The sequence below is a fragment of the Leopardus geoffroyi genome, chromosome C2 (genome assembly GCF_018350155.1).
Source record: "Leopardus geoffroyi isolate Oge1 chromosome C2, O.geoffroyi_Oge1_pat1.0, whole genome shotgun sequence".
NCBI lineage: Eukaryota > Metazoa > Chordata > Mammalia > Carnivora > Felidae > Leopardus > Leopardus geoffroyi.
The window spans coordinates 80,944,211-80,963,682 of NC_059333.1; the positions used below are offsets into that span (position 1 = coordinate 80,944,211).

The 19,472-nt window shown below is 44.0% G+C and overlaps 1 protein-coding gene across 2 annotated transcripts; it reads right to left on the reverse strand.

Moving 5' to 3' along the window:
• Nucleotides 1-314: 314 nt before the first annotated feature.
• Nucleotides 315-10,844, reverse strand: ADIPOQ (adiponectin, C1Q and collagen domain containing). Of its 2 annotated transcripts, none has more exons than XM_045502645.1 (3): nucleotides 10,730-10,844; nucleotides 2,023-2,244; nucleotides 315-1,140 (listed from the first exon to the last, which is right to left on the reverse strand). In XM_045502645.1, the coding sequence occupies exons 1-3, from the start codon at nucleotides 10,809-10,811 to the stop codon at nucleotides 620-622; spliced, it is 825 nt and encodes a 274-aa protein (XP_045358601.1). In that variant the 5' UTR covers nucleotides 10,812-10,844; the 3' UTR covers nucleotides 315-619. The 2 variants fall into 2 exon arrangements, with proteins under 2 accessions (XP_045358601.1, XP_045358600.1); XM_045502644.1 differs by having other exon boundaries at nucleotides 2,023-2,271; nucleotides 10,730-10,843.
• Between the last annotated feature and the right edge of the window lie 8,628 nt (nucleotides 10,845-19,472).

Consider the following 19,472-nt stretch of genomic DNA (forward strand, 5'->3'; position numbering starts at 1 on the left):
ACCTTCTCTGACGCAGCTCTACCGGGGAAAGGCGTAACTCACCATGAAGGCCAACTCGGAGGTCCTCAGATGAGCTGGGTGATTGACTCCCTACCAACACTCCCAAGAGGCCATGTACTCCTAAACAAGGGCAGGGTCTAGAGGAGAAGGTCTCTAGACCTGGGTTTGATTTCTAACTCTGCCACTTAATACCTGTGTCACCTTAGGCAGTCACTCTCAGGCTCAGAACCCAAGTGCAAAAAGAGGAGAATAATACGTTTCCTGTGTACCTCGCAGGATTGGCATGAATATGAGGAAAAACAATAGACACAGAATAACACTGTGAAATACTTTATGGTAGTCAGGTATCTTGCCATGTGTGCAAAGCACCCCAGGAAATGTTATTAACCTTTCATTGTTACTACATAGCAGATCCTTGAGGCCAGGGACCATGTCTTCTTCAGGAACATAGTATATAATTTTTTTAAAGGACTTGATGAATGAATGAGTAAATGAATGAATAATGTTCAGAGCCCTCCAACTAGGTAGTAAAATTAATCTCCTAACTACACTGAGAACCTGTAGACTGTTCTTTCACTTTTGGTTGTCTGGCCCAGTGGAGGTTCTAAGTTAGTTGTGATCAAACGGTGTCATAGTAGAGAAGGAAGCCTGTAAAGGTGGAGTCATTGACGTTATCTGCATAGAGCCCATTAGAGTCCCCATCCCCATACACCTGGAGCCAGACATCATCGCCCATCTCCAGATGGAGGAGCACAGAGCCAGAGGCCTGGTCCACATTCTTCTCCTGGTACTGGTCGTAGGTGAAGAGCATCGCCTTGTCTCTCTTGTAGAGACTGACCTTGACGTCCTTCAAGTAGACTGTGATGTGGTAGGAGAAGTAGTATAGCCCGGGAATGTTGCAGTGGAATTTTCCAGTGGTAACATCATAGTGGTTTTGCTGATTGTAGAAGATTTTGGTAAAGCGAATGGGAACATTGGGGACTGTGACCCGGCTCTCCAATCCCACACTGAACGCTGAGCGGTATACGTAGGCACTTTCTCCAGGTTCTCCTTTCCTGCCTGGGATTCCTGGAAAACCTCGGGGACCTTCAATCCCAGTTACTCCAGTTTCACCAGTGTCACCCTTAGGACCAACAAGACCTAGAGAACGAGAAGACTTCGGTGACCACAGAAACAGAACTCCTGCCTAGGTTAGTTCTAACCTAAAACACCGTCCTTATCTCCCTTACCCACAACTTGCCCGACTTGCAGAGCAGGGAAACGATGGGGGCTCCCAAAGAGGTGAGTTATACCTTCTCCTTCTACATCCCACAGCAGGCTCCCGTTAATTCATCTCCAACCTCATTCCCTGTAAGTCTCCATCATAGACCCTCCACCCTGCCAGCCCTTCACATGTTGGCTCAACCAACCATACTTCTATCCCCTCTGTCTGGAATGCCCTCTCTCTATTCTGTCTACCCATCCTTTAAGGCCTGGCTCCAGTCCCACCTCCTTCTTAAAGCCTTCATTGTTAATAATCCGGATCTGCATTGAGAGCATTTTGTCTCGGTTCCGTACTTCGGGCATTAGTCCACATTCAACTTGGCATATTTGGAATAGGCCTTCTCGTAGTAATCCTTAACAGCTTTGTGCATTAGACTTATGTCCTTAATCAGACCAAGAGTTCCCCAGGAGCAGGACCGTGAGCTGTAAGAGTGTGCATTATGTGTGAATGCCCCTGGGTGGAATGGGAAGTTAGCGGAAATGAAGGGTAACATGAATGTGAACAGATTGGGCATAGTGATGGATGAGGTGGAGATGGGAAAAGGTACAGAGAACGTGATGTGGCTAGAGCAGAGTTGAGTGTACTAGTTTTACAGGTACCACCTATTCTCAGAGGCGAACCCAAATCCATTTCGGGTTGCTTGTGGGTCACAGAAAACAAATTTGCTTCCTCCCTGTGTCTAGGCCTTAGTCAATAGCTAATGCCTCTTCCACCCCACAGAAGTCTATGACAATGGAAGCCGAAAACCTTGTTCTTACCTGGATCTCCTTTCTCACCCTTTTCACCCGAGGCGCCATCTCTACCATCCCGGCCTGGGGTCCCATTGTGGCCGGGATGCCCTGGAATGCCTGCCATCCAACCTGTGCAGGCCCCTTTTGGCAGGGGAACCACGACTCCAGGCCCTTCTGTCTCGGGGTCCTGGCCGCGAATGGGCAGGACCAGTAGCAATAGAACAGCTCGTAGCAACAGCATCCTGAGCCCTGGAACCCAGATCCGCACCGTCAGCCCTGCGAGCAGACCCCACACAGCACACCCCGTCAGGACTTATGCAAGACCAGGGCCATCTCAGCAGCACCCACTTCTGAGACCTGCTCTCTGCACACTCACCTCTTCCGGAAGACTGTTCTAACAATTTCCACCCACCTTGATCTCTTTCTGCCCTGAAATTTGTAATACTTAGCATTATTCTTTGTGTATGATCTCCTTTCCTCAACAGATCGTGAGTTCAGTGAGGGCAGAACAACACTTTTCCAATTACCTCATGTCTGAGCACAGGACCAGCCTCCTTGGATCGAATTCCAAGAGTCCATTTGTCAAGAATCTATCCCTTGAGTTTTCCAAGGATGATGGCTCAGATCCTCTCCTTCAACTCTAACCAATATCTCTCTCTCTGCCTCCTTTTATCTTCTCTACTTCCCTCTCCTTCATTTCTATGTCTGTTTTTCCTTCTTTCTCTTTCATTCTTTCTTCCTCTCCCCATTTCCTAGATCACATGATAGACCATTTGGGTTATTGCACACACACACACGCATACATACACATGAGTGCACACACGTATACACACACTCGCACAAGGCACACACACACAGCCTTTCCCTGAGTCAGACAACCAGAGACACACTGTCCCATGAGAATATGCACTGACTCTGCCTGGGTCACACTTAGCAGCACTTCCTTACCTCCCTGATCCCTATGCAGCTTTCAGGACACAGTAGGGATGTCTTCTTTTTCAGGAAATCCTCCCTCCCCAATCTGGGTTGTTTGTTCCTCCTTTGCACACCCCCAGTGCCCTCACTTACCTCTAACATTGCATTTCCTGCACTACACTGTAATTGCTGATTTGCTCATTCATTTCTCCCATTAAACCACAGGTACCAGGGATGAAGACTGACATACTACCAGCACAGAGTAGGGACTAAAGAAATACTTTCTGAGGAAGAAAAGAAAGGGCAAGAGAGCCAGAGAGGGGAGGGAAGGAGGTAGGAAGAGGGAAAGAAGGATGGAGAGGGGAGTGGATTTTAAATGTGTCTTCTGGGAGCCCTAGCAAAAAGTTCAAGTGGTACAGGTGGCCGGGGACACCTTCCCAGAACCGTTTCTTCATATCCCCCTCCTAGAAGATGATACTCGTCCCCTCCCAGTTTCTGCCTCTGATATCAGGGTGATCTTAGTCCCCTGCCTCTGATAGCCAGCTTCTTGGTCTTCTCAACCTTCTCTCACCAAAGAGTTGAGAGAAAGCACCACAGAAAGGAAAAAGGATCCTGGATCACAGTCATTACTAAAACCCTCTGTGGAGTGTGAAAGGTGCCTAATCCCAAGAACATGCTTCTAAGTTAAACACAGCCTGTGTGTATTTTTCTACTCTGAGCACTCACTATTTTTCATCAATGTGCTTATCTCTCAAGGGTTATACAAAGTCTCCAGAATTGGGTTTGGTTTTAGGAGACAGTTCCTCCATGAGGGATGTAGGAAAGACCCTGATTGGCAATTTTACCCCCAAAGATGTGCATGGCGTCTAGAATCCCATTTCTATGTCCCATCACCCGGGGTCTATAGTGTCCTCTTAATGAGGTACAACCAACCCATCATTCATTCATATATACTCATTTTGCATAGATAGAGAGAGAGAGAAATGGATGTAGATATAGACACACACATGAATTCACTAAGACTAATAACATAAACATCTTGGAAACCACAGAAAACAAAAGGATCCCCAGTCCCAAGACTTTCTCTGTTTATTTTTAAACATAATGAAAAATGTACTTTGTGCAGAAATTTATTCCCAATTTTTGCCTTGTCATTTTCTAGTTCACATAATCATCATTTTAATGGTGTATGTGCTCCTTCCTCAAGTGGATATAGCCAACTATACGGAACCATTTCTATTGAGTTCAACTTTTAGCTTACTTCCATTTTAAAGTATTATTTTAAAATCCATAACTAATATCCTTGGTCATGGAGCTTATCCGCAACTCATATTCTGTCATGACATATTCTCAGAAGTAATATTAGCGGACTAAAAGGTATGAACATTTTTAAGGCTCTTGATGCATATTTCCAAATTGCAGTTTGTTATACTGTTACTAGGTCGTGTGTTAGTGTGTGTATAAGAGAGCCTATTAACTACTCTCACCAGCAAAATTTTTAAAAACCTATTTTTGTTGTTGTTAGTTTAGGGAACAAAAGAAATGGTACCTGGCTACTTCGATCATTAGTGGGTTGTACATTTTATCAAAGTCCTGTTTTCTAACTTAATTTCCTATCCCAATTTAATTTCCTCATTCATTATACAATCTGTTAGTGGTTTTTGTCACTTAATTTATTAGGGACACAATGTGCTTTTTAAAAAAATTTTTTAACGTTTATTTATTTTTGAGAGAGAGAGAGAGAGAGAGAGAGAGAGAGAGAGACAGAGAGTGAGCAGGAGAGGGGCAGACAGAGAGGGAGACACAGAATCCGAAGCAGGTTCCAGGCTCCCACCTGTCAGCACAGAGCCCAACGCGGGGCTCGAACTCACAAACCACGAGATCATGACCTGAGTCAAAGTCGGACACACAACCAACTGAGTCACCCAGGTGCCCCATGTGCTTTTGAATCAATTTGTGTGAGCTCTTCACGCCAACACTTTATCATATATGCCATGACTATTTTCTTAAGTGATTATTCTGTAGATTATTCTTCTGTTTATCCTGATTTTTAAGTGGCAGAAGTCTTAGCTTTTAGAGTCAACTCTGCTGATATTTTTCTTTGCCTCTAAGTTTTAAACAGTTCTCAGCCATTCTATGTTTTGGTAAATATTCTATTTTTTTATCCTCTGGTGTTTGATATATTTTAAATTTCACTCTTTAATTCATCTTCGATATTTTGTTTTGGTGTAAGCTGTGATCTAAAATACTCAAATGATTTCTCCCTATTTGAAGACTGGCTGTTTAAAGACACTTTCAGTTCATCTTTTCCCTCTCCATTGAGCTGATAGATCATTTAGCAAAGAACAAATATGATCTTATAAATAACGTGAGAATTGAGAATGAGGTAGACTGATAGAAGGAGGGGTAGAAACTGAAGAAACACGGCAGCTGAGACAGAAAGGACTGGACAGACTCTGTCCCCTCCGCAGTGGTGGTGAATCTCTAGCCAAGGCTCACTCTTTCCATCTGCATGTACCGTTGTCGCCCTCTACTGATTTCAAGGGCTCAGGAGGGCGTAGTCCATAGCTCCTGGAAATAAAATGAGACACAGAATGGGCTTGGCTGCCCCACAATAAGAAGAAAGAGGTGAGTGAGATTAGAAGCCAAGGAGGAGAGGCCAGCCAAGCCCCTTTTGTGTTTAGGAAGAATGCTTGTTCTGAGGCTTTGAAGACTTCATATGCATTTGAAATTTCTCACTATTTGTCACCTTCATTCTTTCTCCTTCTGGGCTTAGCATTACAAGTCCCAGGAAGACCTCTGAGAGGTTCTGTGCTTGCTTTCTCCAGAAATGAGGAGGGCAGAATCTATGAGGCTGTGTCCTTTTCCACAGGGAGATGGGAAGAGAGAATCCAGAATGCAAGAACTGGTGGGGGCAGCTATGGAAAGACCCAAAGATAAAAGGAGATTGGGGGCTGTCTCCAAACTGTTGGGGGGAGTGTGATGTAAGAAGGTCTCTGGGTTCTCTGGTTCCTCCTCCTCTTTGAAAAATCAAGATTCTATTCTCCCAGCCTTAGGGAAGGCTTTCAGCCCTCAACACTTTGGTGTTATGGACAGATTTTTCCACTAACAGGGACAACCAGTCTGGGTTCCATGACAGTGGCATGGGGTGGAGGAGGTACTGAAAAAAGGGGTGGGGTGGGGCACCTGGGTGGCTCAGTTGGTTGGGCCTCCGACTTCAACTCAGGTCATGATCTCGCGGTTTGTGAGTTCGAGCCCCACGTCGGGCTCTGTGCTGACAGCTCAGAGCCTGGAGCCTGCTTTGGATTCTGCGTCTCCTCCTTTCTCTGCCCCTCCCATGCTCATGCTCTGTCTCTCAATAATAAATAAACATTAAAAAAATTTAAAAAGGGGGGTTGGGGTGAAGATGGGTACACGATTCTAGGAATTTTCTCGTTCTAAGAACAGATTCTGGTTGCAGAAGAAAGTTGTCTTCTAACCTAGTTCTGAGTGGAAAAAGCGGCAATTGATAACAATTGAAGGCCAGTGCAGAAGTGTCTCTTAAAAAAATGTATTCCAAAATTATCTGTGTTCTTTGCTTAGATATGGCAATTGTTACACTTTGATTTTGAGAGATTTCTATTTCTACAGCGGAGAACACTATTAAACAAAACTGTAATCTTAGACTCAATGGTGCTTGCAGAGAAAACTCTTATATGGATCATGAAGCTAACTCCCAAGCTACACTTACAATTCTGTTTCTGTAGAACTCCATTTGTAAAGTTCTTGCCTAAAATGTCTCATGTAATCTTCACAACCATTTTGAGAGATGGTGTGAAAGAGAAGGACATCACATACTCTATGATCCTGGTGCTCGGGTGGGAATAATTTGTTCTTACCTATAATGTGTTTCAGTCATGTATTTGTTGGAGGATTAAGAGGCATAATCCATATAACGTACTTAGAACAGGGCATGGCACATGTCAGTGTTTAATAAATGTTAGCTATGACTGTACCCATTTTAGAGATGAGGGAAGCGGATTCAGGAAAGTTAAGTGACTCATCCAAGAGCCTAGAGCTCTTAAACGAGGAGGAGCTAGAAATCAAATTCTGGTCTTCCAAAGCCCAAAAATAGAGTCTTAGGCATAGTTCACAGGAGGAAAAAAAAATGCATCAGGATTACACATCTGCCTTTTCATATTCCACTCCATGGGATGGGGGACATAAGAAAAAATAGAATGAAAAGCCCTCCAGGTTATGATGCAAGTGCCCTGGCTTCTCGTCTAGGCTCCACCGTTAACTTGCTGGGTGACTTACTTATCTCCACCCCACCCCCAAATCTCATGTTCTTTGCCTCCAAATTATTAATGATATTATTAATGATTATTAATGATATTAATCCTTACACAACCTATTTCACAATCTTATTGTGAGAACCAGTTGATTAAAAGTCTGAAGCATTTTATAAACTTCCACACATATAAGTCAAGAGAAGGGAAACTAACAAATATTTATGGACCACCTGTATTGGACCACTGTACATCCACCGGCCCTTTAATCTTATTTCAGCCCTACTACTCCAGGAAGTAGGACTCAGTTCCCACATGACAAATCCCAGGACCAGAGAGGATTAATAACTTCTGCCCATGCATAACAAGGAAGAGTGTGAAGGTGCACTTTAAAATCCAAAGGCCGAGTTCTTTCTACTGCACTGGCTCTCATGGTACACCGTGTATAGGCATGGATCCATTCATTCTTAGAATTATATGAAACCATAAAAGACTCTTAAAAACTGAGAATAAACTGAGGGTTGATGGGGGGTGGGAGGGAGGGGAAGGTGGGTGATGGACATTGAGGAGGGGGCCTGTTGGGATGAGCACTGGGTGTTGTATGGAAACCAATTTGACAATAAATTTAATATCAAAAAATAATAATAATAAAATTAAATTAAAAAAAAAAGAATTATATGAGGGATGGCCATGATGTTCTCTGGATCCTAAAGGGCCATATTATGATCTCTCATTTTCAATGCTAAAATTTATAAGAAATTCCAGGACACCTGGGTGACTCAGTCAGTTAAGCGTCTGATTTCAACTCAGGTCATGATCTCACGATCTGTGAGTTCGAGCCTTGCATCGAGCTCTGTGCTGACAGCTCAGAGCCTGGAGCCTGCTTCGGATTCTGTGTCTCCCTCTCTCTCTCTCTGCCTCTCCCCCGCTCACACTCTGTCTCTCTCACTCTTAAAGGTGAATACATGTTAAAAAAAGTTGTTTAATATATAAGAAATTCCACTTTGACCTGCTGGAATTTCAGTAACAACAGCAGAATCCCACGAAATACAGGACAGAGTCTCCTTTAGGGCTGGCAGGAAACAGAGCAGTATGGCGGGGGTGGGGGGGGAAAGGTCAGCAAATCTGTGCCAACCCTTGCAGCAGGAAAGGGCATTAAAGCACAGATCACTCAGTCCCTGAGAGCCAAATGAACCCCAGAAATCATCTCACCCCTGCCCTGCTTCTACAAACAGGAGGTTAAGGAGAAGGCACTTATTAGATCCTCGTAGAGGCCAGCTCCCACACTAGCAGCTTCCACACATTATTTTATTTATTACTTATTTTAATTTTTACAAGAACTCCATGAAGTAAGGAAAATAATCCCAACTTTAGAGATGGGGAAATTGAGACATTAAGGACATGACCCCTGAGAGATTCCTGTTCTGACTTCCAAACTGGTAAGCTTCCCATCACATTACACTGCCTCTAAAAAGCCTCTCAGACTCAGCTTCAGAATCTACTGAACGCGATCAGGTAAGAGGAGGGACGTGAGAACACTTTGAAATTGGTCAAGGATACTTTGGAGTAGAAATTACATAAGGCACTTTCAAACTTGATTTCTTGTAACCTTCCCCACGGCCCTGCTCTTGATTCTACTATAGAGAAGAATCTGAGACTTGAAGAGACCAAGATGTTGGCTTAAGATCACGCAATTCTTAGTATCCAGGGTGGGGCGGCTGGGGAGGAAACAAAGTCATACAACTCTTGTGGGTTATATGTGTTCGCCATTTTTAAAGGTTAAAGTGGTAGAATATTGGGAGTACCATTTCACATGGTACAACCTAATGATGAATGACAGAATCAGGAATCAACTCAGTTTGGTCTAGCTCCCAGGAGGATTACCTGAAAGCTTTCTTTTCTTTTTTTTTTTTTTTTTCTTTTATTTGAGAGAGAATATGAGCAGGAGAGAGAGAGAATCTTATCCTTTTAAAATTTTTTATTTATTTCTAAGAGATAGAGAGAAGGGGAGGGTCAGAGAGGGGGACAGAGAATCTGAAGCAAGTTCTGTGCTGACAGGAGACAGCTCAATGAGGAGCCTGAATTCACAAACGATGAGACCATGACCTGAGCCAAAGTCAGATGCTTAGCTGACTGAGCCACCAAGGCACCCCTTACCTGAAAGCTTTCACTCAACCCTAGGAGAGCTGTCAGCATTCCTATGCCCAACACACACACACACACACACACACACACACACACACACACACACATATTCTCAAGAACTAGTAAAGCCGAAAATCCCTCCAATGCATTTTTAGAATCAGTCACTCTCCACATGAAAAAAATCCTGACTGAAAATTTCTGCTCTCCAAAGCTTCTACCTTCTGACTTCAGCCAAGTCGGGCCACTAATCTCTTGGCTTGACAAGGAGTAGGTGTAAAGTCTGTCCCTGCAGCCACCTTAGAAAGGACAAGAAGCAAGTCCTGTGTCTCTCTCTACAACTCCTCAAGAGTTAAGGGAGGAAGGCAACGAGGACTGCCAATTGAGCTGCAGGGCTCCATTTCTATTTCTCTGCTTCAAGAGCAAAGCTGACACCTTCATGCTCCTTTGGGCATGTTCCACCAGCATAAAGGGCTCCCCTGCTCCACTACCTTGTCTGGAGAAGCTGGCCTTACCCCTAATGGAGGGAGTCACCAGGAGTGAGGTGGCTGCATTCCCTGTGAGGACTGGTCTGAAAACCAGAAGCTCTCCAGACCAGGGATCCACATCCACTGACAGAAGAGGTATGGCCTGATCTCTAAAATCCTTCCTGCTCTGACGTCTGCCTCCCACACTGAAAGCAACCAGATGCCTCAGACACAGCACTTGCTGGGGCGAGCAGGATTGGGCGTGGCAAAGGCCAGGCAGACCCATTGGTTTCGGCCAGAAAATGTCTTCTAAAAATAAGATTTTCCTAAGTTTTCAGTATATGCCAAGCTTGCATTACTTCATTTGAATGTCTCAATCGTCCTGTGAGATATCCCCACATCCCCATATTTACAGATTCCTTCAAATCCAGACAATGATTATGTCTCACTCATCTTTGCAAGTCTACCCAATGTCTGGCCTATAGAACTTTCTCAATCAATATTTGCTGAGAAGAGTCAAGTAGCAGAGCTGGGTTCCAGACTCAACCTGAGGTCAGAGCTCAGGCTATCCCCGAGCTGCCTACTTTCCTTGCCTACCTGGTCAAGCTGAGGAGTGATTTATTTCCTTCTCTTCTTATTTAATTGAACTCTATCACTGGACCATCCCTCCTTCCTCGCGGATCCCAACCTTTTCTCTGGGTAGGCATCTTGCCACAGAGTGAATTGGGCAAAATTCAAGATTTTCACCAGAGGAACAGCTCCTTTACTCTTGGAGCTGTGGGAGAATCAAGAAAGAAGCCCAAGGCCTGTCTGCCTCCACCAGTGCTGCCCTCACCAGAGTTTTGCCTGTACAAGAGAGCCTGGGCATACCCCAGTCAGAGGCTCCATTACAAGGCAGCCATCCCCACCCCCGGCCTGGAACTGTGATCAACTTGATCTTACCCTCAGGTGTAGAATCAGACCCACAGACTGCAGTCAGGATGCAAGTGAGGAGATGGTCCAGCCTCTGCAGCCTGGTACTCATGGGGGCAGGCAGTCCCCACCCCACAGTTGTCTCTTCCCATTGGCTAACCCTGTAAGGGCCAGAGGCCAGTGGGAGGGCACCTTGCCCCTGGCAGCTGCCTCAGGTCTCCACTCTGGGGAACCTGTTGCAACCCCCCTTGGGCTTGGGAAGCCAAGTGGATCCACAGTCACAACATTCACATTCTCAGGTCTTGGCTCCTTTTTTTTTTTTTTTTTTTTTTTTTTGGCTTCCTACAATAGCAGTAGAAGATGGGACAAGGGTCAAGACCGGAGAAAGGAAAGCAAGCTACAAGCTATCTCTCCATCTGTGGGAGAAACTTCCTCCTGTAAAATGAATTGCCCGGTGGTCCAGGGGACCTCCCTCTCCCCATACTTTGCCCTAATAAGTCAGGGACCCCGATTACCACCACCACACTCCTGCTCACTGTGCATGATGAAGTGTGACATTTTGTGGTTCAGACACACCACTTCAGAAGGGAGAATGCTGCAATAAAGTGAGACATAGAACATATCCTCCACTCTCTGGCCTGGATCTCAGATGTGGGGAAGACTTTGTGTGTTCATTCTGAGAACTGAGGTAAAGGGAAGTTTCTGAAGCGGTGGGCGGCAGGGCCAGATTAAGATCTTTAGAGACCCTGCATTCCAAAAGATTATGGAGCCCCCAACCCTGTTCAAATTCAACACAACAGAGAACTTACATAAGACCTAATATTAGAATGTCTTTCAAGATTTTCTGGTTCCAAAATTCCAGATAACGTTTTGAAAACTAACTTTTTATGGGTATGTGAGTCCTCATTTTGCCAGTGCCTTAGGCATATTGCTTAATCTACCTATTGGTGAGCCCCGCTCTGGGATGGGATTGGCCTGGAAGACCAGAGGTTGCCACCTACATAGGTGTTGCTAGAAGGCTTAGGTTTGAAATGGCAACATTCATCACGTTAGACTCTTTCTTGGCAAACCCATGTTTTGTTTTTGAAATGCAGGATCAGAGCTGGCCCCTGCAAGCCATGAATTCTCAGGCATTAAATCACGACCCCAGCTAGGGCTCAGGATCCCAGCAGCAACTTCTACAAGACATTCAGAAACAGAATGTTCTCAGGCAGAGGTAGGCAAGTGTCTGCCTGTTCCCAAACACCACCTCTGCTGGCCACACAGAGCCTAAAAGTCCACAGCAAAGTGAAGTAAAAGTCTGATCTAAGGCCTCCTGCTAATATGCAAATTTTCTAGAGAAGTCACGTGATGAGGCACCTGGGTGGTTAAGCATCTGACTCCATTCTGACTCAGGTCATGATCTCACAGTCATGGGGTCAAGCCCCACGTCAGGCTCCTTGTTGTCAGCACAGAGCCTGCTTGAGATTCTCTCTCTCCCTCTCTCTCTCTCTCTCTCTCTCTCTCTCTCTCTCCCCCTCCCCAGCTCGTGCATGCAAGCACATGCGCTCTCTTTCTGTCTCTCTCAAGATAAATAAACATTTAAAAAAAAAAAGTCACATTAGGCCATTGAGATTGGAGTCATGAGTCCCTTTCCAAGGGCCCACTGGCTTAGATAAGGGGCCAGGGAAAACAAGGTTTAATATAGTTTGCCAGGTAGGTTGGACCAAAGGGAAAACAGAAACGGTAGCTACTCTCAATTACATCACTTTTGGTTTGTGTTACTATCTGTCTCTCCTCACTACAGGAGGAACCTCATGAGAACAAGAGCTTTGCCTTTTCAGTGTTGTCTCCCCTGGTCCCTAGAATATGATCTGGTACAAGGTAGGCAATAAAAAATGTTGAATAAATGAATAGGGAAGTGATCATATTTAATCTTCCCGGGAGATAGCTACGGCTGTCTCATATTTTACAAATAAAGCATCTGGAGTTCTTCAAGATAAAGTGACTTGGCCAAGGCACAGATCTAAGATTTGAGCCAGATCAGTCTGACTACAAAACTCGTATGCTTTCTAATACCTCATGTCCCTCATTTTTCCTGATGGACTGTGAAACCCTAAGATTTACTCTTATACTTTAGTGTAGCTTTTGGGTTGCCCCCCCCCCAAAAAAAAAAAAAAACATTTTCTCCTGGCTTTCTGGGAATGCAGCTGTTTACAGCAGGCTTTAACTGTTGCACAAGGTGGAATGACTTTAGCCCCAAAAGCACAGCAGGACTGCACTGGGTCTGGCTGTCAGCCAGTGACATTGTGAAAGCCTGTCATTTTGAGACCTCAGAGAAATCTGCCATCCACTACAAAGGTCACCATGTGGAAAGAGGCAATTCTGTGGCATAGGGGCTCAGAGACTGTAACTGAAGAGCATTCAGCCAGGAGTTCCTTGAGGCTAGTCTTCTTTCCCAGGACGGAACTGTCACACCCTAGAGGAAATGATCACATTAATGTGATCATTTCACTCTAGGTAGTGATGATGGCTACAGTTCAATCCCCTGTCAGCTTGTGAATTGCAATATTAAAACAGCAGGCTGCATGACTAAGTTTCCTGTAAGTATGGCTAAATATTGCCATATATTTTTCGCTTAATTGTGATCTCAAAAAATAATCTTAATCGAAATAATTAAGCATAATTACTATGTTTTGAAAAATAATCCAGAACACGGAGCAAGGCAGCAGACAGCATATCCTGCAGCCTTCTGCTCCTTCCCCAAATACCTATAAATGGCAAGAAAGGAAAAAATTCTTGGCTATAAAAGGAAAAAGTCTGACTCTAACTGCACTTCATCCAAGTGCAACTTCAGATACTAATTTAAGCACCTATTTTCCCACTCATGCTTTGGACTAACAGTAATGCACTTCCATTGGCAAGAAGGCCAGATAAGCAACCCTAGATTCATAGCTTTGAGAACCTGTGTCCTGGGGCCCCTCCTGATACCAAAGTACTGTTTGAGTCCAAGAATTTTCCACAATTATTTTGGAACTGCTGGAGAAGCAAAGGAAAGGAGAGGGTGTTGCCCAGAGATCAGGAAGCGGCCCCTGCCCCTGGGCCATAGCCTGTAAGCCTACACTCACTGTACTCCTAGAGGCTCCCCCACTGCAGTGAAGAGCAGCTAGGGCCACTGACACCACCGGGGGCACCACCAGAAACACAAAGCTTCTCTGTTTTGCTCCTTTCAATCTTACACAGCTGTCTCTCCTTCGCAGAACCTAACAGGAGCTCATCTGGCAAGGGAGTCTGGGATATGTCCTTTCAGACACCCAGCTTCAGGAGTGAAAGGGAATATAGAAAAATAGATATAGGGCTGAGTACCAACAGACATAATCTGACATAGGCCACAACTTCAACAAATAGAAGAATTTACACCCAAGGAAACAAAGCTAATAGCCAAAAAAGGGTGGGGGAGGGGACTTAAGAATAATTGTTATATTTAGAGAGGTGACAGGAAATGGCAGAAAAATACAGAAATTTACAGAAAAAATAATTAGTGAATGAGGTGAAAATAGTTTACTCTTCTTTAAATCACCAAGTTTGTGGTGATTTGTTTTGGCGACCCTAGGAAACTAATACAGGGAAGTAGAGCTAGGGAAAGTTTTTATGTATAATACCAAAGGCATGATCCATCAAGGAAACAATGATAACTGAGATTCCAGCAAAATTAAAACTTTTGCAGGGAGCCTGGGTGACTCAGTTGGTTAAGCATCCGATTCTTGATTTTCGCTCAGATCATGATCTTGTGTTTTGTGGGTATAAGCCCTACATCCGACTCTGTGCAGACAGTGCAGGGTCTGCTTGGGATTCTCTTTCTCTCTCCTTCTCTCAGCCCCTCCCCCACTTGCTTTCTCTCTCTCTTCTGTCTCTCAAAATAAATAAATAAACTTTAAAAAGTAAAAAATGTAAAAAAGTGAAAGTAAAAAATAAAAATAAGTAAAATAAAAATTTTGCTCTGTGAAAGACCCTGTTCAGAGGATAAAAAAGCAAGCTACAGACTGGGAGAAAATATTTGCAAACCATAGATCTGACAAAGGATTTGTATCTAGATTGCATAAAGAACTCTTAAAATTAAAGAGAAAAAAAATCCAGTTAGAAAATGGTCAACAGACATGAAAAGCATTTCATAAAGTAAGATATATGGATAGCAAATAAGCACATGTAAAGATGTTCAACATTATTAGCCACTAGGCAAAAGCAAATTAAAACCACCAATGAGATATCACTATGCACCAACTAGGATGGCTAAAATTTAAAATGGTAAGAAATACTATAATGGAGGGTAGATATTATGCATTTGTCAAAACCCATAGAATGTATGGCACAAAGAGTGAACTCTAATATAAACTATGGACTGTGGATAATTTGTTTAAAGGTGGGGAAAATAGGAGCACCTGGGTCAAGTGTTCAACTTCGGCTCAGGTCATGATTTTGCAGTTTGTGAGTTCAAGCCCTACATGGTGCTCTGTGCGGACAGCTCGGAGCCTGGATTCGGATTCTGTGTCTCCCTCTCTCTCTTCCCCTCCCCACTCGTGCTCTGTCTCTGTCTGTCAAAAATAAATAAACATTAAAAAAATTAAAAACAAAATTTTAAGGTGTGAAAAATAAAGATCACATTTCTTTAAAGATCGTAAAATGGTGAGAATACTAAATTTGGAAAAGGAAATGATGAAAATAGAGCACTCATAATCTGCCAGTAGAAATGGAAAATGGTATAGCCACTCTGGAAAATAGTTTAGCAGTTTCTTAAAATATTAAATAGCCATCACACTCCTGTGCATTCATCCCCCCAAAATACCTGTCCATAAAATCTTGAGTATCCCTGTGCCTGTATATCTTTGCTCATTTGTGTGAGTGGATCAAGATGTATGCACATCTTAACTTCTGAAAGTTGTAAATTGACTTACAAGAATTCCATAGCGATTTCTACTCCCAACATGGTATAAGAGTACCTGTTTCCTTATACCCTCACCGATATCAGATACTGTCAAACACGTAAATATTTGACATTCTAATAGGTTTTTTTTTAAAGTATCTCGTTTTAATTTGTATCTCTTTGATTCTGTGTGAGGATATATTTTTATATATTTATGGGTTATTTGTATTTCTTTTCCTGTGTGTTGTGTTCTATTCGTGTGTTTATTTCCTTTGTCCATTTTTCCTATTGAGTTATTTTTATTAATTTTTAAACGTTGTTTGTATACCAAGGAAATGAGTCCTTTGTTATACATTTTTTAAAATATATTTATCTTTTGCCTTTACAAAATAGGTTACGCAAAAATTTTTTGCTTCCTGTTTAGCTTCATTCTTTAGGTTTTGTTTTGTTTTGTTTGAGAGAGAAAGAGAGCATGAGAAGGAGAGGGGTAGAGAGAAAGGGGGAGAGAGAATCCCAAGCAGGCTCCACACCCAGTGCAGAGCCCAAGGCGAGGCTAAATCTCACGGCTGCAAGATCATGACCTGAGCTGATATCAAGAGTCGGATGCCTAACCCACTGAACCATGCAGGTGCCCCTAGGAGACCATTTTATAAAACTCTCCACCACTGTACTCTAACATGAAGCCTGGCATACAGAAATGCTGATCTGGCACACGAGAAGTGTGGACCAAGAGTAGAAAACCCACATCATAAAGCATGTTTTCCTGCAGGCTGGTTGGGGGACCATGATACATATTAAAGGACTGGTAGCCATAGAAAGGGTCTTCATCATCAGGAACTCTAATTCCTACCCCTCCTTGAAGCTAGGAGTTACCACATGACATAAGTTACCATATTCTCATATTCACCTAGAGAATAGGAGAGAAAGTGATGTGTGCCTACTTCTAGGCTGAGTCTTAAAATGTTGCATATGTGATGATTCAATTTCTTCTCTACTTATGCACTGCAATGCCTATGACCCGGTTTTTTGAGGGGAGGGTTTGAGGGTTGGTTTTTGTCACAGAACTACATGTTTCCTTTCTATTCCGAGCTTACTGAGAAGTGACTGACAAATGTAATTGTATATATTCAAAGCGTGTTGGGCGCCCAGGTGGCTCAGCCAGTTGAGCGTCCAACATTTAATTTTGGCTCAGGTCATGATCTCACGGTTGGTGAATTCAAGCCCCGCATCGGGCTCTGCGTTGACAGTGCAGAGCCTGACTGGGATTCTCTGCCTCCCTCTTTCTCTGCTCCTCCCAATCTCTCTCTAAAAAATAAACATTTAATAAATAAATAAATAAATAATAAATACATAAATAAATCAAATTAATTAATACCTCCATTACCTGACACAGGTAACTTCTTTCTTTCTTCCTTCCTTCCTTCCTTTCTTTCTTTCTTCCTTTCTTTTTGTCTTTCTTTCCTTCTTTCTTTCTTTCCTTCCTTCTTTCTTTCCTTCCTTCTTTGTGGCATGGGGGGTTGATGAGAATGCTTAAGATCTATTCTCAGCAACTTCCAAGTATACAACACCTATTATTAACTGTAGGCCTGTGACCCAGTTTTGACCATACAGACAAAAAATGATGTTGTAGGGAATGATGGGAAACTCACACGGAAGAAGCCTGGGAACCCTGAGGGACTGTGGAGCAGAACAGGCTTCCTACCTTCCTGGACTATTCCATGAGACAGAAATTAATTCATCGTTTGCCTCACTGTATTGGTGGAGCTCTTTTGCAGCCGCTTACTAACCCACGTGGCATGTGGTATTCCATAAAGACAATAGTACCGCAGTCAAATAGTTTGGGAAATGAAGGGGAATAAAAGTATGCAGGTTCCCTTCCTATAGGGAGTGTCTGAACCTGGCTACATGCTTTCTTTGCTCCTCTATTGCAACTTGAGGGAGAAAATGGCTGACGTCTTGCATTCTCTTACTGGTTCTGAAAAAACACATCTGAAAGATGCTGATTTCGATGATTTCTGTTTGCCCTAAATATTGCATAACGCACAGCAAAGTGTTTAGTGTGCATTCAGAACACCACCAAATTTCACAGAATCAAGGCTGCCTTTTTTTTTTTTTTAATTTTTTTTTCAATGTTTATTTATTTTTGGGACAGAGAGAGACAGAGCATGAACGGGGGAGGGGCAGAGAGAGAGGGAGACACAGAATCGGAAACAGGCTCCAGGCTCTGAGCCATCAGCCCAGAGCCTGACGCGGGGCTCGAACTCACGGACTGCGAGATCGTGACCTGGCTGAAGTCGGACGCTTAACCGACTGCGCCACCCAGGCGCCCCAAGGCTGCCTTTAGTCCACCCACTTCAGTCAGAGCATGTTATCTCTAGGGGACAACAGGCAATATTACAAAACCATCCAGAATAATTCTTCCAAAAGGTTCAGGAGGGTTTTTGTTTGTTTGTTTGTTTGCTTGCTTGTTTTTATCTCATTGTGCTGTATTCTTTCTCATCTAAACAAATGGAAAGGTGACACAAATGTTACCCAGAGAAGAGTCATCCTTTTTTGTGTCTTTTAAAAGGTCTTAAAAATGTACTTCAATCACAAGTCATTCAGCAACTATTTCCTGAGTGACTACTGGGTGCACCACCACAGAGAAGAAAATGTGATGTCCAGATTGGAAGGCCAGGCCCTCCAGAAGCATCAGCAATGATGTCCAGTGCTGAGATGGCTCCTCTGTCGCCCACCTGTGATGCAGGATTTGTGGAGAGGCTCCTCACGTGAGGCCTGGGAGGTCTGGGCATTTTGACCTCTGCCAGCACCAGCGAGGGTGGCTGATTTTGTAGATACAGACAACGATCGGGGCCCAAAGGATTGGGAGAGTTCAGGCTGTCTCTGCAGTGGGCTCGTCAACGGTCAACGTGTTTAAGAGGATCCAGGTGATGCATTTTCTGACTATTCTTTTAAAAAAATTTTTTTTCAACGTTTTATTTATTTTTGGGACAGAGAGAGACAGAGCATGAACGGGGGAGGGGCAGAGAGAGAGGGAGACACAGAATCGGAAGCAGGCTCGAGGCTCTGAGCCATCAGCCCAAAGCCTGACGCTGGGCTCGAACTCACGGACCGCGAGATCGTGACCTGGCTGAAGTCGGACGCTCGACCGACTGCGCCACCCAGGCGCCCCTCTGACTATTCTAATAGTCAGGATCCAGAAGATTCTTCCGTCCAGCCCCAGTACTTACACGTTCTCACGGAGAAACAGATATGGTGATGGGTAAGACAACCGGAGAGACCGAAGCAGAGAAGTATGCTGAGAAACATATTCAAGACTGACTGAATGAATGTGTTCTATAAAAAGTGTGAAAATACACCAGAATAGATCATGAAGGACTATACTTTCTTTTGACCTGGTAGACATGTCCAGTGCTGTTAATGCAGCAAAGGGCTCTGTATGCTTTAAAAGCTCTCAATTGATTCACAGGCTTGGGCTGGATCTGAAGCAGGTTCCCCACTTTGGGAAGGCATCCCCACAAACTTTCAAGGGGTGCTGAATGCAGTTACAGGCTACGATTGGTTCCACAAGAGCTCAGTTCCCGCGGTGCTGGTCTGCAGAACTCCCCTAAGAGACCCCGCGGGGGGCTCTGCTCTGCTCTGCCTCCTCTGCAGCTGGAGTCACCTGCACTTCACAGCTGGCTGGTCTCAACCCTCCTCCCTCCCCACGGATGTTTAAGAAGCAGGAATCAAAAGATAGAAGAGGGAGGCACTCACCTCCAAGACTGAGTGGGAAGGAGTGAGTGGACCAAGGATAAAGCCAGGAATGAGATGAAGAATTCCAGGAATGACAAGTCAGAGGATCTTGTAAGCTGTGGTTGGAACCCTAAGATC